The 23,855-nt window shown below is 40.4% G+C and overlaps 1 protein-coding gene across 2 annotated transcripts in view; it reads left to right on the top strand.

Moving 5' to 3' along the window:
- The window catches only part of TLL2 (tolloid like 2), a 122,311-nt gene that overhangs the window by 51,265 nt on the left and 47,191 nt on the right, over nt 1-23,855 (top strand). For both annotated transcript variants that reach the window (XM_072805865.1, XM_072805866.1), the window contains exons 4-7: nt 14,059-14,214; nt 16,873-16,990; nt 21,215-21,393; nt 22,385-22,490. In XM_072805865.1, coding sequence (XP_072661966.1) covers nt 14,059-14,214; nt 16,873-16,990; nt 21,215-21,393; nt 22,385-22,490 — 559 coding nt within the window. The remainder of the gene's footprint in view (nt 1-14,058; nt 14,215-16,872; nt 16,991-21,214; nt 21,394-22,384; nt 22,491-23,855) is intronic.

The following is a 23,855-nucleotide window of genomic DNA, read 5'->3' on the forward strand; positions in this document are numbered from 1 at the left end:
ACCTTGAGGGCTGCAGGGGGAGGATCAGGTGAGGCTGTGGCCTGCTGTGGGCAGGGCCACCTGTGAGCAGGTGCCTCCCTGGAAGTGTTGTCTGCTATCTGCACACTGATGCTTACACATGGGTGCTGTCCTGTCCCGGTTCTAGCCTGGAGATTATGGATGGAGGTGTCTCCCTGGAAGCATCACTGCCGGCAATGGCATTTCTTCTACATAAAATAAATGCAGAGCAAAGGGAATAATTTATTTTAATTGAAGTATAGTTGACAGTGTCAAAAGGAATATTTTTTAGTCTCTTCTAATCTATAGTCAGATGCATTATCCATTGCCTCACTGACCCTGTCAAAAGGAATAATTTTTTTTTAATAAATTTTTATTTATTTATGATAGTCACAGAGAGAGAGAGAGGCAGAGACACAGGCAGAGGGAGAAGCAGGCTCCATGCACCGGGAGCCTGACGTGGGATTCGATCCCGGGTCTCCAGGATCGCGCCCTGGGCCAAAGGCAGCCGCTAAACCGCTGCGCCACCCAGGGATCCCAAAAGGAATAATTTTTAAATGCCAGAATCCTTTTTTCAAGGATGGCCATGTAGGAATAAAATAGAAATCATTTGCCATGTTTTCACTTTAATGCTGTTTTATATTTGCCACATAAATATGCATATATATAATTTCACACAAATGCATAAATGTAATGATATCATCATATCCCTTTTAAATGTTTTTTTTTTTTTTTAATTCTTTTCCTGGGGGATCCCTGGGTGGCTCAGTGGTTTGGCACTTGCCTTTGGCCCAGGGCGCGATCCTGGAGTCCCCGGATCGAGTCCCACGTCGGGCTCCCTGCATGGAGCCTGCTTCTCCCTCTGCCTGTGTCTCTGCGCTCTCTCTCTCTCTCTCTCTCTCTCTGTGTGTGTCTATCATGAATAAATAAATAAATCTTTTAAAATAAATAAATAAATTCTTTTTCCTTTCATTTGGCTACCTCCCTCCCTTCTTCTTTCTACATACTGCTCTTCTACCCTTCCCCAGGTAATGCAAGCTGATGACTTTGTGTGCATCTTCCATATTTTTCTCATGCACATGTATCTATATAGACACTTACATAGGGATATAAACATGTATACAAATACAAGCTTCATCATTTTAAAAAGTGGGATCATATTCAATATGTGTTTTTTATGAATCATACTTTTCTCATTCAGCAGTACATCATGGGAAACCCCTTTAATGCACTTGTGATAACTTCAATTTATTCTTTTTTTTTTAAGATTTAATTTATTTATTCATGAGAGACACAGAGAAAGGCAGAGACATAGGCAGAAGGAGAAGTAGGCTCCCCACGGGGAGCCCAATGTGGGACTCGATCCCAGGACCCCAGGATCATGACCTGAGCCAAAAGCAGATGCTCAACCACTGAGCCACCCAGGCGTCCCAACTTCAATTTATTCTTTTGAATATTTTGCAAAATATTCCTGGCATGGATGGACCATAATTGATCCAATGATTCCCTTATCAATTAACATTCACCTCATTTCAAGTTTTTGTCATCACGAGCAATGCTACAGTAGACATTCCTGAACGTAGATCCTCACACGCTTGGGATGTTTTTAACAGGTGTTGCTAAAATGGGCTTCAAAGGGTAAAACCATTCACATTTCCATAGCAACTTATGAATGTGCCCCTTTCACCATATCCTCTCTAGCACTAGGTGCTATTAGTGTTTTTTATAATGTAAACAGTAGTGTATTATTACTGGATTTGGATTTCCCTGACTGCTGATGACTGAGCATCTTTTCCTGCCTTTGCCAGTGATTTAGGGGTATACTTCTGTAATTTTCCTCTTCCTATCTTTTGCTTATTTTTCTGTTGGGTTGCTGATCCCCCTCTTATCAGTTTGGCCTCTTTTAGAGAAGGGCAAATTCATTAGCTCCCATGCACCCACCTCCTCCCCCCTGATTTTGATAAATGTGCATTCATTTCTCTATCTCACAGCATGTTGCTGGGACCATGTGCAGGGCTTCCTTTAAAATCTATGGTTTCCTGCTTTGCTTTTTCAAAGTATTTTGACTTGTGCTTTCTTAGACTCCCCAGACAACTGGTCATCTCAGTGGCACTTCATTTTGGCCACAGATGACCAGCACTTAGTGCTAACAATGGAGCATAGGGTGTGAGGATGAAACTAGAGGGGTTTGCTATCACCGCAGTGATATAGATGCCACGCCTGATTTTTTTTTTTTTGTTCCTAAGTGATTTATTGTTGCATAAAACCTCTCCCGAACCTAATGACTACAGTGATTTGTTATCTTTCATGATTCTGTGGGTTGACTGGGCTCTGTGGGGTGTTTCTTTGGCTGACATCAGCTGGGTCACTCACTTGACTGGGCTGGGTGGCCCTGGGTGGTCCAAAAAAAGTTGTAATCACATGTGCCTCCATGTGGCTCTTCTCTCCACATGGATTTCCATTTAGCTGTCTAAACCGAGATTTTTTTACAGTATGGTAGCTGGCTTTTCAGAGGGAAGAAGCAGAAGCCACCAGTCCACTTAAGGCTTGAACTCAGAGTACCCAGAATGCTACTTCCGCCAAATTCTATTGGTCAAACAAGCCAAAAGTCCTGCCCAACTGCAAGAAGAAAATAGATTCCACTCCTTAATGTGAAAAACAGCATGACCTCACAAGGATAAGAGCTGTGGCTGTATTTAGAGACCAGATCCTGCCTTTTCTCTGCATCTTACCTGCCAACCAGCAATAGACATGTCAGGGTTCTTAGTATTTACTAATCTGTTGGTATAAAATGACTCAACTGAATAAACCTAGACAGTCAGACACACTTGGGTTTGCACCCCAGCTTAGTCACTTAGTAGCTAGTACCTCATATAAGTGTTCATATGAGGTTTGGAGAGAATTAGAAATAATATTTATGCAAAGTGCACAGCCAAGTGTCTGGAATTTAAGAGGTGCTGGACGAATGTAGCTATTCCACTTTTTCCTCTCTACCTCCACCTCCAAGAACAATATTATCCAGCATTGGAAGTGTATCATCCACCTCTGGACTGGGATTCCACAGCTGTTCAACAGCTGCACAGAAACACAATTAAGGGAGACCGGAAGAAATAAGGGGGCTGCAGCTCATTAACATTCTGCCTCGGGTATGTTGGCTTGTGCATGATACCCACACTGCAACAAGAGATTTTTGGGGGACTTTTTAAGGAGGACAGTGAATGCATGCCCCCAGCCACCATGCCTTATACCCCTAACAGGGTCTAAATCTGTAGTCTGCAGACCCTCCAATGACCCTGTTTGTTTGTTTTTTTTTTTTTTAAGATTTTTTTATTTATTTACTCATGAGAGACACAGAGAGAGGGAGAGGCAGAGACGCAGGCAGAGGGAGAAGCAAGCTCCATGCAGGGAGCCCAACGTGGGACTCGATCCGGGTCTCCAGGATCACGCCCTGGGCCGAAGGCAGGCGCCAAACCGCTGAGCCACCTGGGCTGCCCCCGACCCTGGTTTTTTGGAAGAGGATAATGTTAAGGTGAAGCCAGTCTCTCCACTCCATATTGTAGCAGCAGATGGGCAGGGCCTTAAGCATCCTGGGCAAGCCTGATGAGGAAGGAGACCCTTGGCATCCTCAGAGGTGAGCCGAGGGCAGGCTGTTCTAGTCCGTCCCTCCAGCCTTCCCTCTTTCTGATTCACCTCTCCAGGGCCTTGTCAGGCGCCAGCATGGGTGCCTCTTGTTTTTGTTTAAATTAAAGATAAGACAAATTGTGTCAATCTCAGATTCCCTTTTAATCATGACCTGACCCCCTCCCAACACCCCTAGAAAAAGAGACCGCCCAAGCAGGAGAAAGGATCTGAGGGAAGCCCCTCCACTCTGGCCCCTTGGCTTCAGCAGCGATTTTATTTCCTGGCATTATGTGGCTCCCCTCAGCCCTGACCACAGGGATTTGTGCTCCCAGCTTTGGGAAAGGCTGGGGAGCTCATAGAATTGCTCGCTCAGCATTGCCCTGGCAGACCATTTGGTCTGAAGAGTCTCCCTCCCTTGGAGATGAGCGCTTAGCATGCATTTCAGGGCTGCTAATAGGATTAATGAAATGGAGTGTGTAACCGCTCCTCCAATGAAGCTGTGACTATTCGATAGAGCCCGATTTCCAGAACCATATGCATAGGAGAGAATGGACCTTTCACTCCCAGTAACAGTTCCTAAGGGCTTTGTGCTGTAGGAATCACAATGGAATCTTGTTTTACCAGAGACCGCAAACTTGGGTACAAACAGAGCTACTCAGCACCTGAATCCTCGAACGTCACCAATGTCGGTGTATCTGGGTGGAACCACTGGACCTAACTTTAGGCATTCTTTCCAGGCTGCCCTCACATGTGGACTTGCTAGCAATTACTGGAGCTCACATGGAGCCCTTACCATGGCAGGTGTTTGACATTCATTACCTGGTTCAGTGTCCCCAACACGAGCATGCAGCAGGAAGGAAGATTCAGAAGGCAAGAAGAATAGCTTATCCAAGGCCACACAAGTAAGCAAATGGCAGCGTTTATCTTGAGCCTAAGTCTCTCGATCTTAAACCCCTTGCTATTGACCTTTGGGCAATAACAGTGGTTCTCAAACGTCCCTGTGCTTTTGAACTACCTGAGAGCTTTATTTTTTTTTTTATCTTTTTTTTTTATTTTTATTTATTTATGATAGTCACAGAGAGAGAGAGAGGCAGAGACATAGGCAGAGGGAGAAGCAGGCTCCATGCACCGGGAGCCCGACATGGGATTCGATCCCGGGTCTCCAGGATCGCGCCCTGGGCCAAAGGCAGGCGCCAAACCGCTGCGCCACCCAGGGATCCCTACCTGAGAGCTTTAAAAACTCACATGCCTGGACTCCACTCAGGTTAGATTGAGTTGCAATTTCAGGGCAGGGGGCAGACACCAGAATTTTTAAAAAGCTTCCCAGCTGATTCACATGTGCAGCTGGGTTTGAAAACCATCACATAGAATAATCCAGCCTCCGCTTTCATGGAGGGGCTATTCTTTAGTCTTTCAAGGTTCACAGGCAAGCTGCGATTTTGCCCACCACCCTGGGGTGGGGGTAATGCAGATGGCTGGACTGTCAGGATGTTTGCTTCCAGTGTGGGAGTGACCAATTGAATCATGGAAAATTCCCAGTTCCTCACTTGAGAGGGCTGGGGTAGGCCTGGTTCTATTGAGGACACGCCTGTGCCTTCAGCTGGAGATGAGACCTTGAATAGCTATGGCTGCTCTGCTTTTTCACTGAGGATAGGGTCTGCTCCCAGCGTCAGAGAATGGAAATGGACTTCATCCCCCAGCCTGCACCCCCCCGCTCCCCGCCAGTGTGTTAAATCCTTTCAAATGCCCCTGAGCTCCTCTTCAAATGTAGGACTCTTGGCCATAATAAATAAATACATCCTTCTATGTGGACTCTGATTCCAGATAGTAGTAATCCAAGAAAATCCAATAATGACAGTTGCATTAAGATCCTTCTTCCAGGCTAAGCAGAACATCTGTTTAGACATATTTTTAATCGGCAAATGCTTCCTGTGTTGAGTCCTCGGCAAATTAAATTTCTCACTGGACCGAGGGGGAAGCTGTCATTCAATAACCCATCTCTGGAAAATTACACCCTAGTCTCTTTCCAGGTGCACTTAAGATTTTCCCATGCTGACTCGGCTGCATACTGGCCCTAGCAATACTGGGTCACATGTATATATAGCACAGCTTGTCTGAGAAACACACAGTATCTTAGTGTTGGTCCCTTGAATAGAGAACTATTTCTGCCCGTTCTCCAAAGGAAAGTTGGCGGCAGAAGAAAATTAAGAGACTTGTTGAAAACCCTATGGGAAATGAATAACAAACTTCCACTTGCTACATCCCTGCCTGTGATTACTTAAGATGTGAGGATTCTCAGGATTTAAACATTAAAGGTGTTAGGGCTGCCAATATTTTGGAGGGTTTCTGCCACAAAATTGTTTGGACTGTTGGGATGTTTATTTTTAGAATAACTCATCCATTCTTTAATTAATTCATTCAAAATACAAAAGCAGTGAATGCTTACCACCAACCAGACACTGTGCTGGGCATGACTAGAAGGATGAACAGGCCAGCCACAGTTGCTGCCCCCAGGGAGTTCCCTACCCATGGGGGCAACTCACATTTGAATGCACTTGGAGGCAATTTGTAGCCTAGGGTTGGGATGGCCAATTAGAATATCTGGAGAGCCCAGCAGCTAATGTCAATGGGTGAAGTGGGCTAGATAAGACAATGGGAAGTAGAGGATTCCAACAATCAGGAAAACATGTACCTTGGCTATGGCCTGCAGGTACTACTGAACTCTTAGTGGGTAGGAAATGGAAGATGGGCCCAATGTTGCCACATCTTTCTGTCTTTAAAGAAAAACTAGAAAATCTGGATTCTTATGTGAAATCCCATGATTTTTAACAGTTGGCTTCTAAAGTGGTATTAAAACACAACAACAACAAAAAACACAGTGTGAGCCAAAAGCGTCCAGGCCAAGCAAAGCACATCTGTGGGTTGGGCTTATCCCAAGAATTGCAGGTGTATGACTTCTGATCTAGAAAATCTACCAGTAAAACAATTATTTTCATGTTTAAAAATGTATTACATGACAGCCTTCTTATTTATATGACCAACTGCTTTAGTAGGAACCCCTATACAAAAACAGAACTGCTGGAAATAATATATAACCTTCCCACCATCCCAAATAAAAGATACAGAGTTAAGATCAAAGGATAGACAGGGAGACTTCCATAATCAAGAGAATAGGGAATACAAATTCATAGAATTAAGCTTCAGGTGGTGGCAAGAATGTGCAGAGGGCATTAAAATTGGGCTGGGATTTAAGGGACAGGAGGCTGATGTCTTCATGCCTATAAATACAGGAGATATGGCTTTGGTCCCTTGTGAAGCAAGAAGTGAATGCTGAGATCTTGCATAAAATGAACACCATCAAAGGGCTTCATACTCATTAAAGAGAGAGAGAGAGAGAGAGAGGAAAAACTCTACCTAGTGGCTAAGAGGAGTAGCAAGAAATCTTGGCTATCTTCCCTGGGTTTTAATCTATGTGTACGTAAAAATATATATATATATATATCTATAAGAAACTGAATCCGAAATCCTGTTCCCCATATAGGTATAAGTTCTCCAATTACATTTCCTAAATATGGAAACTCTAAACTTAGAAATTAACATAAAAATTGATCTAAGACCCTAGAATCCCAAGAGCCCCCCAAAAACAAAAAAATAGGGTCACACTCATAATTGATGGCATTTGGGGCTCCTTTAGAAAGGAGTGATCATCCCTAAAAATAAGCTTTAAATAGAAACATTAGAAACGCAAAAAGTTAATCCATAGAGGAGAGTCAGCAGAAACAATAAATTGGAGATTTAGTACCCAAAGATACAGGAATAATAGAATGATCTGAAGGAGATAAAATAAGTATGTATAACAAAAGAGCCAATGGAAGAATTTGAAACTATAGTGGGGAAGAGAAAAGAATGGCAGATTTAGAAGCCACTAGCTAGGGCTTTTAGAAATGATAACTATATTATTGAAACTGGAATGGGATAAATAGCATATTGAACATAACTGAAGAGAGGATTAGTGAAGTAGAAAATAGATCTGAGGAAAACACACATATTTCTCCACTGAGAGATAAAGAAAACATGGAAGAAGGTAAAGGGACAAAATAGATAAAAAGACACTGTTAAGTGTGTAATCAATAGAAATTCTTGAAGATGAGAGAACTTTCATAGAGAAACTGGGAAAGAGAATGCAGTGGTCAAACAGGTGAGGAAGTAGGATTTTCCACAGTTGAAGAATTATACTAAGTCCCAAGCAGAGAATTCATACAAATCCACATGTAGACAATTACAACGATGCTGAGGAATACCAAAGACAAAGAACAAAAGAAGGAGAACACAACAAAAGATAAGACAGGTAACAGGTGAAGGAATATACCATTAAACTATAAGGATACCTTCTGTTGGTAACAATGAAGACCAAAAGACACTGAAATACTATCTTTGAAGTGCTGAGGGAAAAATATCTGTCAACTTAGAATTCTGTACATTCCTAGCTAAACTTAGTTTTCACAGTGTGGATAAAATAAATTGAGCGAAGATGAAAGAGAGTGAGGATAAAATAAACTGAGAGAGTTTATTGTCATCATGAAAGAATAATAAAAGATACATTTCCAAGAGGGAGATTTGGGGTGCAAGAAATGGCAGTAAGCAAGGAAATGGTAATGTAAAGGTAGATATAAATCTGTATTGCAAACAAACAGATCATTGATAATAGTGACTAATTTGGGGTCTTAAAAGCAAGTAAACAATTACATGAAAAATCAGGTTTTAAATTATTTTTAATTGTTTATAAATTAAAATATTTTAATTATTTTAATTATTTAATTGTTTATAAATTAAAATACTTTAAGATCCTTGTATTCTCAGAATGAGAATGGAGGTACTGATTTCTTTAGAGCCATCTTGTAATTTGATAATTCTCTGTACTTGTTAAGCCCAGTACGAATGTTAAAAATTAAAATCAATACTAAAGAATAGAAAGGAGATAATGGAAATAAAAAGTAAATATAGAAAAATATCTTAATCCTACAGAAAGCAGTAAAGGAGGATAAAAAAGCAAAGAGAAAAATAGCAAATAATGCACACACACACAAAGGAGGAGATAAGCCCAGGTATGTCAGTTATAAAATAAGCATAATTCACCTGTTAGATTCTCAGATTGAACAATAAGGGAAAAAATATAGGTATTTGATGTTTATAACAGATATACCTAAAATCTAATTATGATTATATGCAGAAATCCCCCAGAAAATATTAGCAAATCAAAACCATCAATGTATAAAAAATAATTATACACCATAATCAAGTGGAATTTATTCCAGGTATGAAAGGCTGGTTCAACATTTGAAAATCAATCAATATAAAAAAAGAAAAATCCCATGGTCACATCAACTGATGCATAAAAAGCATCTAACAAAAGCTAACATTTACAGTAAAAACACGGAAGTTAGGAATAGAGAGAATATATCTTAACTTGATAATGAGCATCTGCCAAAAACCTACAGTTTACATCTTAATAGTGAAAGACTAATTACTTCCCCCAAACCAGGAACAAGGCAAGGATGTCTGCTTTCATGCTCTTATTCCATATAGTTCTGGAAGTTATAGGTACTGCAATGAGGCAAGAAGAAGAAATTAAAGGCATAAACATTGGAAAGGAAAAAATAAAACTGTTTCTATTTCCAAATGACTTGTTTATGTAGAAGATCCCAAGAAATTAAAAAAGAATCCTAGAACTAATAAGTGAACTTAGCAAGATGGCAGATACAAGGCCAAAACCCCCAATTGCCTACATTTCTATATACTTACAATAATCGTGCAGAAATAAAAATTTAAAAGACAATACCATTTATAAGCACTCAAAATGAAATACCTATACACTTAAAAAAACATGTACAATATTTGTATACTAAAAATTATACAAGACTGATGAAAGAAATCAATAAAGACCTACATAAATGGAGAGATATACTATGTCTAGGGATTGGAAGACTGAATATGGTAAAGATGCCAGTTATCTCCAAATTGATCTACAGATTTAATGTAATTCCTATAAAAATCCCAGCATCTCTTTTTCTTGTAAGTGTAGACAACCTTATTCTAAAATCTATTATGAACAGACATAAAATTTATATGGAAACATAACAAAGACAATCATGGAAAAAGAGTATAACCTGGCAGTAATCACTCTCCCAGATACTAAAGCTTACTATGTAATTATGGTAATCAAGTCAATGTCATATTAGCAGAGGGAGAAACACATAGATCAATGGAACAAAATAGAGAACCCAGAAATCAACTCATGTACCATACAACCCAGCAATTCCACTCTTGGGTATTCATCTCAGAGAAATGAAAGCTTATCTTCGCACAAACACTTGTGTATGAGTGCTCGTAACAGCTTTATTCATAATACCAGGAAACAACCCAGGTATCTTTTCCTAGGTGAATGGTTAAGCAAATGGTGGCACATGCATACCATGGAATACTACTCAGCAATAAAAGGAAACTATTGATTCATAAAACAACTCAGATGAATCTCTAAGGAATTGTGCAAGTAAGAAAAGCTAATTCCCAAAAGTGATATACTATAAAATTCCATTTACATAATGTTCTTCAAAAGACAAAATTATCTAAATGAAGAACAGATTAGTGGTTGAGAGTTTAAGGATGGACAAGAGGAGAGGGGCAGGGATGTGGATATGATTATAAAAGGCAACATAAAGGATCCTTATGGTAATGCAGCTGTTCAGTATCTTGAATGTGGTGGTGGATACACAAACATATACAGGTGATAAAATAACATAGAACTACGCACACACACACACACACACACACACACACACACACACACATAGTGAGGAGCGGGTGGTGCCTGGGTGGCTCAGTTGGTTAAGCGTCTGCCTTTGGCTCAGGTCATGAACCCTGAGCCCTGAGATCAAGCCCCGAGTTGGGCTCCCTGCTTAACAAGGAGTCTGCTTCTCCCTCTCCCTCTGCCCCTCCCCTCCGCTCATGCTCTCTCTCTCTCTCTCTCTCTCTCATTTGCTTTCTCTTTAATAAGTAAAATCTTTTTAAAAATGAGTGGAAAAAAAGCTCTATGTGGCAAACATTAATCAAAATAAAACTGATAATAGTAATATTAATATCAGCCAAAATAATCTTTATTATGGATGAACATTATTAGATATAAAAGAAGGCCATTAATGGTGAAAGAAATAATTCAGTGGGAGCATTTAACAGTCCTTTCCATGTATTACTTAAACAACATAGCTTTGAACAATACAAAGCAGAAATTAAGAATAAAGGAGAAAATGACAATCCAAAATCTTAATTGTCAGGGTTGTTTAAAGCACTTTTCTCAGTAACTGATACACCAAAGACCCAAAATAGTTGTAAGATAGAATATGTGAATAACATATGTAGCACCCTTTAACCATCAATTACAGAAATGGATGCACATTATCCCAAAGACATATGGAACATTTATAAAAACTAAATCACGTACTGGGCTGCAAAGGAAGATTCAGAATACCAAAGAATTGATACCTGGGAGCATGGGCTAGTCATCTATGGCCAGGAGGCCAAATCCAGCCTGCCATCTGTTTTTGCAAATAAACTGTTATTGGAACACAGCCATATCCATTCATTTACATATTGTCAATGACTGCCATCGCACTATAGTGGCAGAACTGTTTGGTTGCAACAGAGAACATATTAACCACAAAACTTAAAATATTTACTATCGATTGCCCTTTTACAGGAAAAGTTTGCTGACCCCTGCCTTGGAGAATGGGTCTTTGGGACATAAAACAATGTTAGGAATCAGTAACACGCACAGAAAAACAAATACTTAGAAATTAAAAATCACGTTTCTAAATAATTCAAAGATCAAAGAAGAAAACTTAAGTGGAGCTAATAGGATGTATCACTGTCTAACATTGAAATGTACATGTCACATGATGGAATGCTGATAAAGAAGAACTCCGAGAAATTGTAGTCTTAGCATGTTAATAGGATATAAGAAAAATTGAAAATTATGTACCAAATATTCAACTCAAGAAGCCAGAAGAGGATGGCTAACTAATTTGTTACAATAGTGCCAAGACAATTCTATAGGGGAAAAACTTAGCTTTTCAACAAATGGTGCTAGAAAAACTAGATATCCACAGCAAAAGAATAAAACTAGACCCCTACCTCACACTATATACAAAAATTAATTCAAAATGATTAAAGACTTAAATATAAGCACCAAAACTATAGAACTATAGATAGAAACATAGATATAAATCATTGTGAGGTTGGATTAGGCTGTAATTTCTGAAGTATGGTACAAAAAGCATAAGAAACAAAAGAAAATGTGGATAAATTGGAAAATTGGACTTCATCAAAATTTAGAACTTTTATGCTTCAAGGGATACTATTGTAAAAATAAGAAGACAACCTATAGAATAAGAAAATATTTGTAAATCATATGTCTGATAAGGGTCTAGTATGCAGAATATATAAAGAGTAATTATAACAGTAAAAAGACAACCCAATTAAGGAATAGACAAAGGATTTGAATAGACATTTCTCCAAAGAGGATATGCAAATGACTAATAACATGAAGAGATGTTTGTTTCATTAGGGAAATGCAAATCAAAACCACAATGAGATGCTACCTCACACCCATTAGGATGGCTATAATCAACAGGCTTGACAATAACAGAGTGTTGACAAGTATGTGGAAACATGGGAACCCTGATACGTTGCCGATGGGAATGTAAAATGGTGCAGCTGCTTTGGAAAACAGTCTGCTAGTTCTTCAAAAAATTAGATATAGAGTTACTGTATGATCCAACAATTCCAGTCTATGGCATATACCCAAGAGAACTGAAAACATGTGTCCACACAAAAATGTGTACATTAATGTTCATAATAGTATTATTCGTGATAGCCAAAAAGCCAAAAATGTCCATCAGCTGAGAAATGGATAAACAAAATGTGATGTATCCATGCAATGGAATATTATTCAGCCATAAAATGTAACAGAGTACTAATACATGCTACAACATGGATGAACCTTGAAAGCATGCTAGGTAAAAGAAACCAGACACAAAGTGCCACGTGTTGCATGATTCCATTGATATGAAAATGTTTAGAATAGGCAAATCCATAGGAACAGAAAATGGATTACTGGTGGCCAAGGACTGGGGCTGGGGGTAGAAATGGGGTATGACTGCTACTAGGTTTCTTTTGGGCTGATGAAAATGTCATGGAGTTCTATAGTGGTGATGGTTGCACATCTTTGTGAATATACTAAAAATCACTAAGCCATATACTTTAAAAGCATGTCTATGATGGTGTGCGAATTATATCTCTAGTTTTTTTTTTTTTAAAAAAAAGAAGATGGAAAGGACATCAATAAAATAAGTGAAAATGGAAGAAAGTACTAAAATAAAATTAATGAAATAATGAAAAATGAATAAGATCAACAAAATCAAAAGCTGATTTTTAGAGAGAAGATAGAGAAACTAAAGAGAAAATGCTCCAAATGAGAGTAATGAGGGAATCTGAGCAGGTAGGCTAAAAACAAAACCTTCCATTGTCTGAATGATGAATAAAATGAGTGTGGATTCGGTTATCTGGGTGCCATAGGTTGAAACGATTCTACACCACCTTGTCTGTCTCTGCTATTTCCGGGGCACACCTTGGACTCAGAACCTTAACAGAGCCTCCATTTCTTTCCCACATCTCTCTCCTCAAGGTCCAGCTGGGCCGAGAGCCTGGAAGAACTGGGGGGGTTTATGAAGCTCTGCTTTTTCCAGGGTTTATTTTTCCAGCATCACAGACTGGTTCACTTTATTTGTCAGACTGGCCAAATGATTTTCAACATTTGCAACATTGGTGGGCATTTGGTCAGGGCATGGGATTGGCTTGGTGAGTTCCATTACATGTTCCCAGCGCTGAGAAGAGAGTACATCCCTGACTCAGCTCTGTCCCCAAGGATGCCTCATTGGGCCCCACTTGATTTTGAGCATCTCAGGCTGCCTTGGAGCCCACAGCGCCTTGTTCCAGGCTTCCATCATCGTAGGCCCAGCAATATTACCAACACCAGAAGGTTCAAAACCTTGAGCAGACCAAATGCCCTCTTTAGAACATAGGTTCTTAGCACCCCTTTTTGTGGATTCGTGGATAATATAGTCTTAACCATAATGTACAGAAGGAATTAAAGGCAAGGATACCTGGGTGGCTCAGTGGTTGAGCGTCTGCCTTTGGCTCAGGTCATGATCCCGGGGTCCTGGGATTGAGTCCTATATCGGGTTCCCTGTGGGGAGCCTGCTTCTCCCTCTGCCTATGTCTCTGCCTCTCTTTCTGTGTTTCTCATGAATAAATAAATAAAATCTTAAAAAAAAAAAAGAAAAAGGAATTAAAGGCAGAATAAATGGTAGTGTGTCTCTCTTGCAGATGGTGAGGAGAATGCTATGCTTCTGCACAGCCCCAGGACCTCAGATGCCAGAGCTGAGACCTTTTCTTCCCGTGTCAGGAGAGCCACAACCTCAAGGACAGAGAGAATATGGCCTGGAGGGGTCATCCCCTACGTCATTGGTGGGAACTTCACTGGTCAGTAGCCCCAGTCCCTCCTCTGGGGCATCGTGCTTTGTCTCTCAGGAAGACTCAGGTAGGGTGGAGCAGATGCTGGGCCCCAGCGGTCCTACCTGCTAATACTCCATTATGCCTTCAGGGCTCATGCACTAAGCCTAGTGAAATTGCAGTTTCTGCTGGGGCTGTGTCCTCAGAGGTGGCCACGTAGGCCGCAAGGCTTCATGCAGGGGGTGACATTTGACCCTGGTCTTGAAATATAGACAGGGTTTGCACAGTGGGTATGTGAGCAAAGCCCTCCAGGCAGAAGGAAGCTGTGAGTAGTCACACGTGGTGGCTTACCTGTCTTCTCTCCCCGTTGCGGGGGTGGGGCACCCTGCACCACCCGCCACCCCCACAGAACTATACAAGGTAGCCAGAGTGGGCCATTAGGTGTTGGCCAGTCCTGGCTGCAGCACTTGCCAGCAGTCCACCCTGGGGCAAGCTACTTAACCTCCCCATGCCTAGCACATTATTTCTCTAGGCCTTCTCATGGTTAATTCTTATCGCTGACATCTCAGATCAGATGACAGGTCCCCAGAAAGGCCTTCTTTTCCTCCCCAATACCCCTGATTCCCCCACTGGCCACTTGCTTTCAGGACCCCATTTTTTTTTCTTAAAGATTTACTTATTTATTTATGATAGAGAGAGAAAGAGAGAGAGAGAGAGAGAGGCAGAGACACAGGAGGAGGGAGAAGCAGGCTCCATGCCGGGAGCCCGATGCGGGACTCGATCCTGGGACTCCAGGATTGCGCCCCAGGCCAAAGGCAGGCACCAAACAGCTGAGCCACCCAGGGATCCCCAGGACCCCATTTTCTAGTCTCTACGATACTTCCCGTTACCTGAAATGATTCAACTTTTATTTTTGTTCTGCCTGTTTTTGTCTCCAGCCCAATTGCTATGGGCACAGGGATCTTTTATCTGTCTTGTTTTCATTCCTACACTGAGAACATTCCAGTGTTCAATGTACCAATGAACATCTTGGTTTCATTCTCCAACACTGAGAACAGAACAGGGCCGAGTAGTGGATGGTCAACGGTTGTGCCCACAGCAGGCCTGTGGCCGGTGTTAGTTGAATGCCCGGGGAGTGGGAGAAAGCCACTCAGAGTGGCCTCTTCTGGGCTCCCAATTCTGACAGCCCATGCAAGTCTGCCTCCTCTCTGCGGGTCTATGACTTCTGGGAGAGGTGGTTGATGAGGCAGATGTCCCGAAGCCACTGAACATCACCAGTAAGTAAAGGCACTGTGAAGACGTACATGACAGGGACCTAGCAGCTGGCGGAGAGCATGGAGTGTCCCCAGCCCACCCCTTCTTCTCTCTCCCTGCAGTATCACTCCCATGCCATTAACCCAGGGCTTTCTCGTGCTGGATACTTAATTAGATGCTGGTGATAAAAAAAAATGACCAAGACTTCACCTGCCCTCAAGGAACTGCATCATTAGGAGAGAAAGCAGTGCGCCTAAAGAAGTGAAATGTTGAAATTTTAACCAGCTACTCACCTTTGTTCTCTGGCACTTAACTATGCTCTTTCAAATCTGATGTGCTTTCCTGACCAAAGATTTATATAACCTTCATCAAAGTTAGCTAATTTTATTTAGAGTACTCTCTTTACGTGGTGGTTTTTGTTATTCTGTAATTAATAGGATTGCTATTTTGGTGAGTGATTGAGCTACAAACGATCTGAACTAAGAACATTAAGATGTAAAAAAAAGAAAAAAGGACAGCTAGATTACTCTTTGTTCTGTAGTTACATTTTTAGGGACAACAATATGACACCACACCCATGTCTTCCAGACAATGATGGGAGCCTCCCCATTGCTTTGTTTGTGTTTGGCAACCTGGTCACTGCAGAACTCAGATGACACCCCCAGCCATCCTTTGTACTCCACAAACAACTATTTTTCTAGATCCTTCTCATTGTTTCTGGCAAATCAAAATAGTCTTCTTTATCTCAGATTGATAGATTTTTTTTTAAAGAATACTTACTGACTAACTATCAGCCAGAGTTTACAACTACTCTGTTCTTGCTCCCAGACAGTTTACTTACTGTCTATTTTTCAATACATTTCCAGCCAAGGAAATATGAAGACACTTTCAGAGAAAGTATGAAATTCACCTGTTTTCAAAGGCTTTGTAGAAAATAAGGCTCAAGGATCCACCAGAAAATACTGCACCCCCATGCAAAAGTAGCATAAATGTACATGAAAATAAACCTTTTTAGAGCATATGGGCACATGTTCCTATAGATATAAAATAAAATGAGGCTGCAGAATGCAGTGCTGGTGAGCTACTTCAAAAGCCTCAAATTTTCAAATTGAATAATCTGGGTAAGATTTTTTTTTTAAGTTTAGAAAAGCACTTTCCATTCAAAGGAAACACTGGAGAGCCTGGGATATCCTGAAAATCTATTTTTACCCTCTTTTCCATTCATAAACTCTTACTCTCTGAGTTTTAGTAATTCAGGAAAGTCATGTTCTTAGCAAGGGAAATTCTTATTCCTAGTGCATTTCTATTCTGGGTCATCCAAAAAGCTCTTTTTGCTCATTGGAACAAGCATTGTTGTAAGTCACCATGCCTTACGGCCTCTGAGGGAGGCATGGATCTATCAGTGCAGTGATGAGACTTACTCTGTCATTTCAGGAAGCCAGAGGGCCATTTTTAAGCAGGCCATGAGACATTGGGAGAAACACACCTGTGTGACCTTCATAGAAAGGACTGATGAAGAGAGCTTTATTGTGTTCAGTTACAGGACTTGTGGGTAAGTAAGCAAAAGCAAGATCATCTCAGCAGAATCAGAGCCAGACACATCTGATGGCTCATGAGTGTTGAATTTTCTCTGGAAAAGGAAATATTTCCAAGGAGCTGTCATAAATAGCAGCCTAGGGGTTGTCAGAAACTCCCCTTGCCCTCAATAAACTCATAATCCAAGGATAAAGTAGGTGGGTCAGAAAGAAGACTCTAGGAAGACAACGGGTCTGAGTCTCCTGTCATGAGAGTGATTGAAGGAATTGAGGGTGTTTCATACGGAGAAGTGGTTCTGAACCAATTGGAGGTCAGCAATCCTACTGAGAATCTGACAAAGCTCTGGGCTTCCTCATGACAGATAAACATTTATGCAAAATTCTGCATGTAATTTTATGGGTTCCATGGGCTTACAGACTTCCTCCAGAAAACATAACAAAGCATAAGATGCCTGGATTGTGACTAAACTTACCTGTTAATGCCAGTAAATATAAGTGTGATGTACTCTCATACTGAAAGAAAGTTTCCCATACTGGTTCAGATACTTCACCCCAGCCAAATGGTGTGTGCATGAAATGACTACTGAAGGATATGACCCACGAAGGTTTCATGTAAAAGGAAAGAAGGCACATAGGCAAATGCAACAAAAAGAATGTTGAGATCATAATTTTAGCTATGGACAAGGCATTTTTAGTTTCGTTCCTGTATTGTTTTGTTTTTAAAGTCAGAAAGAGTTTTTAAAAAGGTGGGATGCTTTATAATGAGAAAAAGTACAAGCTACAGTGAGAATATGACCCTCATAAATCTTTATGCACCAAACGGCATAGTCATAAAACCAGCCCCAGGGAATTCAAGGGGAAATCGACAGAAACACCAGCAGCAAGCGTCTTTATTTCATTTCTGTCAGCCTAAGTAAAGCAATGGCAAATTGGCCAAAAAATAAGTAGAGATTTGTAGAGGATTGAAAAAATATAATTAATAGAGTTGATCCTCTGGATCCTATTCTGCAATCTGATAACACAGCTTTTAAGTGTGTATTGAACATTTATAGAATTGTCCATCTGTTAAACATGACGAACACCTCAACGGATTCTCAAAGGCAAAAATAACATTAACAACATATTCTCTGATTGCAAAGCAATGAGACTGGACATCATAACAAAAAGTAGAATAAACACCCTGCATTACCTAGTAAGTTAAAAGCTCCATTTTTTGTTTGTACAACTCTTAGGTCATAAAGAAATCAGGATTAATATTACAAGATGTAGGCAATAAAAGCCCCACAATTTTAAGTTAAAGAGATATATAGCTAAAGCTGTGTGTGTGTGTGTGTGTGTGTGTGTGTGTGTTTGTGTGTGTATCCCAACAGCCCACATCAGATTCAATAATGATAATTCTAGAAACGTTCCTGTTAGACTTAGGAACAAGTTGAAGATGTTCATGATCACCATAAGAATTTTACATGTTTTGGGAAATGCTAGCTAATATAATTAGATAAGAGAAGGAAACACACATGGTAAGTATTGGCAGGAACAAGGCAATGTTTGCATTGTTTGAAGTTAATGTGACACGTGTCTAAAAACTTGGAAAAGCAATTGAGAAACTAATAGAAACAAAAGGAGACCCTGTTAAGGTGACGGATTATAAATGTAATAAACAATTACTTTTCCTTATGATGAAATACTTTGATTCACTTTTATAATGGGAAAAATATCACTTTATTAGAAACATAATAAATAATATATCTGAGAATAAACCTAATAAAAATACAAATATATGCCAGACCTCTAGGAAGAAAATGCTAAAATTCTAAGGAAACTTGAAGAAAAGAAAGTAAGAATGGAAATGCATACCACTTTCCTGGTATGGGGATACTGAACATAGTAAAGATGTCAGAACTCCCTAAAATACCCTATAAATGCATGCCATTCTGATTCAAACATCTATGTTTATGTATATGTGAGTATATGTGTTTGTGTTTTTAGAACTTAAACAAATGCTACTAGAGTTTATCTGGAGAAATGACCATATAGAAAAAAGCAAGAGAGAAGGAGAGAGAGAGAGACAGAGACAGAGACAGAGGTAGAGAGAGAGAGAGAAAGAGAGAGACAGAGACAGAGAGCACAGGGATAGAGGGACAGAAGTAGGGTGGGGATTTTGGGAAGAGGTCTGATGGTCTTTTCAAACATCTAGGGTTTAAAATGCAAGTGAAGATGATAATAATTAAGACCATTTGGAGCAGAACAAAAGAGTTTAAAAATGAATATGGCTATACACAAATTTAGCTAGCATTTTAAATGAGTGAGAGAAAGCTGGATTAGTCATTTAGGATATTTTAATCCTGGGATAGATGGCTCGTTGTGAAAAACATAAAGCTGGGCTCCTTCCTCATTTCTTACATCCAAATGATTGTAGCTGGATCAAAGATGTAAACATTTTTAAAAGGAGAAAGAAAAGAAAAGAAAAGAAAAGAAAAGAAAAGAAAAGAAAAAAGAAATTTAAAAAATATTAGAGTGAAACGGTAAGTCAAATTATAGATTTTACTTATAATCTTGTCATAGAGATGGCCTTTCTGAGCAGGATATAAGAAAATGAAGACATTACATACCTTGAAATTTTAAAGTTCTATCTGGTGAGAACAAAACTAAAACAACACATAAACAAAAAAGACCAAATGAGAACTAACGTGTAAAAAATATTTTCAATATATTTGATAGTCAAAAAGATTCATTTTCTTAATTCACAAAGAGTTCTTACATATCAATAGTAAAAAGTTAGACAAGCCAAAAGAATATAGAGAGAAGATGTGGTCACATATTTCATAAGAAAGAAAAATACAAATGTCATATAAAACATGGAAAACGATCCAACTCAATACAGTGAAATACCATTTTTCACCTATCCAGTTAACAAAAAGAACTTGATAAAACCAGTGTTGGCCAGGTTGTGGGGAAATAGGGCTTTTTAATATATTATTAGTGGACATAAAAGAAGACACATTTGGGGAGCAAATGTGGTAGCACCTATGGAAAGCTCAAATGCATATACCCTTTTATCTATCAATCCCAATGCTAGGTATTTACCCTGCCACGAACAAGAATCCAACCATTTCTTTGTTTTTCTTGTTATTTCTCTTCCTCTCCCATGAGGCTTTGTTTAAATAGTAAAAATTAGAATTAGCATAAATGTACACTAATAAAAGGCTGATTAATTAAAATTTAGTACTATGTTACTTTGGAAAGAACGAAGAAGGTCTATAAGTGCTGTTATAAAAAGATCTCTAAATTAAGGAAGTAGAAAGATAAAAATGAAGGACAAGGTATATAGTGCATTTTGTAATTTAAAAATATGTATATCTAATTTTTCTGAAGGATGCTCAAGACACTTAACAATGGTTGTCTTTGGATGAAGAGATTAAAAGGGATGAAAGACTTAATACTTCAATATTTTGAACATGTATTTTTTAAAAGACTTATTTATTTATTTGAAGGAGGGGATGGGCAGAGGGAGAGAGAAAATCTCAAGCAGACTCCATACTGAGTGCAGAGTCCAACTCGGGGCTGGATCTCATGACCCTGAGATCACGACCTGAGCCACAGCCAAGAGTTGGACACTTAACCAACTGAGCCACCCAGGCACCCTTGATCATATATGTTTTTAAATGTTTGATAGAGGTTATCTGGGTGTTGGAGGTGGTGGGATTGTGGGCCATTTTAATATCCTTTCTTATACCTTTCTCTATTAGGAATAATATAGAATAATATGTTAGGAATAAATGTTATTTGAAAAAATAATTGTGCCCAGAAGGGGAATCATTTCTAAACCTCCTCCAATAAGGGAACCAAGCCTCATGCTTTACTCAGCTGACTCCTTTCATTATCTTTTTTCCTTGTCATCAGAGATGATCCAACAGAGACTTGGGGGTGCAGAGGTCATGAAGGGTATGGGCTTTATTCCAGGACTCTAGCCCTTATCTTTCTTTAGGTTTTCAAGTGGATCCATGACCACCAGAAAGGTGAACCATTTTTGGAGGGAATTTCTGTATTGGGAGGGAATTTGGACAAGGAAAGTGCTTTTAGCTCTGAAAGTCTGTGTTTCTTTTAGATGTACACATGTATGTGTGTGCGTACATGTGTATATACATGTATGTATGTACATGCATGCACACATATATTGGGGAGGGTATTAGACTCTCCCTATTCTCTGACCTGCTGATCTGGGTATTTCTGCAACCATCCAGCTGTTGTTCCTATGTTGGGCGCCGAGGAGGAGGCCCACAGGCCATATCCATTGGGAAAAACTGTGACAAGTTTGGCATTGTGGCACATGAATTGGGCCATGTAGTTGGGTTCTGGCATGAACACACCCGGCCAGACAGAGACCAGCATGTCACCATCATCAGAGAAAACATCCAACCAGGTAAGGAGCCAGTATGGAGTCTGGAAGCTACTGGCCAGCAAGGTGGCATTCCCGGGTCAGGCAGGTGTGAAGGAGAGGGGTTTTGGGGAGCTGACCATGCTCATTTGTTAAATAAGGAGGCAGCAACCCTATTGTGCATGCATTTGTCACCAGCACTGTCACTGTCATCTGTGGTCCTTCCTGGGAAGTCTTCTTGCTATAGCTTGTAGGTTATGGCAGAAACTAAATGACATTTCATTTAGTTTCATAAAGGACAATGAAACCCAACTCTATTTCCTAACAGGAACAGAATGGACCAGAACACTGTTGCAGCATCAAAGCTGAGAAGCCAAAAAAAAAAAAAAAAAAAAAGAGTTCTCTTGGTTGCTTTATAAGAGTCACTTTTGCTGACTTTTCAGTAGCACATCTTTTTTGAAACTGCAATACAGTTAGGACACAAGTACATGTCAGAGCAGTATTTCTGCCTGGAAACGTTCTGGCCCAAGGCAGATAGAGTGTCTAGATTAAAAAAAACAAACCTTCCCATGTTAAATGATTTTATATAGAAGTTCATATTGAACATGAAAGTAGCTGGTTGAATAATATGGTTGCCTTAAAATATTTTCAAGGTTCTGAATTGTGAACTCTTTGGGATTGAACTTAACTGTTTGATTTTTCTTTTGCTCTTTCAGTAGCCAGATCAGAGATTTATTTATTGATTTTTTTAAGTCTCTGAGCAGTCGGATCAAAAACGAACCTGTCTACAAACTTAGTACAAGAGTTTCGAGTGGCACTTGGGGAAGGGTCAAATGGTGGGGTTGGGAGAATGTAGGGCTGTTCGAAGTTTCGAATTTCCAGTCTGCTGGAAACAATGAGAATGCCCACAATGCCCTGTTATTTGATTGGGCTGACCAAGCTCTCAAGTTGCTATGGGCCCCTCCTTCTCCCCCTCTGCCTCCTTTCAGGTACCTGCCTTGGTATTCAAAGGCCTTAACAGAGTGTTGTGTCACAGGTCAGGAGTATAATTTCTTAAAAATGGAAGCTGGGGAAGTGAGCTCTCTGGGAGAGATCTACGACTTCGACAGCATCATGCACTACGCCCGGAACACTTTCTCCAGGTTGGAATCTATGCTTCTGCCTCATGTGTGTGTCACTGTGCCTGCCGCAGGCTTGGGTCGGATTCCTGGAGGTCTGCGGAGAGTGGGTCTCTGCACGCTCCTCGCACAGTTGGCCTGTCTGTCCTTGAAATAACAGTGGCCTCTGGGCTGCAGTGAAATATAATCTAATCAGGTTCCCGCTAATGAGATTGAATCCCATTGTGAAGCCGGTGTTCCATCACACCCTAATGTCACAAGCAACAAACTGGAAAGGGGAAATTATCGAGAGGTTGACCAGGATAATAACTTAGGGGCTCTGTGTAAAATTTCCAGTGGGTGGGGGAGTCTTCCAAAGCACGTCCTTGATGTGAGCCTAGTGGCACTTACCAGTTCTCTTGAAGAAGTATGGTTTATTGGAAGCTAGACCATATGAGGGCTGGGAGGCTCATAAATCATGGGTTCATTTTCGAGGTGAAGAAAATGAGGCTGTAGCCAGCTCGAGGGCACACAGGTAGCTGGGGTTGGAGTGAGAACAATGATCCAGGTTTCCTTGCCCGCTGGTCACGCTCGATGGTAGCTGGTGCACCCGAGTCTGGTCAGACTGGTGATTTACAGCCAGCCTCGTCAGGACCTGTTTTGATGAGTTATTGCTATGCTGGACTGGGTTTTAAGTATTTCCAATATAGCCCTTCTAGACCAGATGAATGTTTTGTTTCAAGAACTTTTCTCCCCCTAGTCCCAGTTTTGTAGGTCTTTCCACCCTGGAGTTAAAGGAGACACAGGGTAAATATTTTCTCTCTTGGCTCCTTTTTCTCAGTTTCCTCTTAAAACCAGTTTGTTGGCTTTTTATCTATTTAATCATTCAAAAAAAGGTTTGAAGTGGTTCCTAGTATATACACAGGACAAATAGGAAACAAATGAGGGAGCTTAAGGATGGGAGAGGGGAGAGTAAGGGTAGAGAGCTATGTTGAAGCTTGGAACCAACTGACTACTCAGAATACATGCCATAAAGTCATGTATGCTTTGGTGGGATTGGCAGTAAATCCTGCTGTGTGCTTCTTAGCAGTTATAGCAAAGAGGAAAGCAATCCATTTCATGAGTCTCTCTGTTCATAAAGATCAAAGGAAACCATTCTTTCAGGAAACACACAGCTCTTGGGAGTGAATGGGGATCTGTGTGCCCAGGGCTCATTGGCTCTTGGGTAGGGCTGCTGGAAGCATGCTGTTGATGAGGTCACAGAACTGTGGGAGAGATCTCCAGACCTCAACATCCCAAATTCTCAGTTTCGGGGGAAGTGGGGTGCTGTCCCTCTGGCTGCACAGATGACTGAGCTGTGATCTCCATCCTGCATGCACCCAGGTGGGATCTCTCTAGAGCTCTAATGGG

Source organism: Canis lupus, chromosome 29 (assembly GCF_048164855.1).
Source record: "Canis lupus baileyi chromosome 29, mCanLup2.hap1, whole genome shotgun sequence".
NCBI classification, from domain to species: Eukaryota; Metazoa; Chordata; class Mammalia; order Carnivora; family Canidae; genus Canis; species Canis lupus.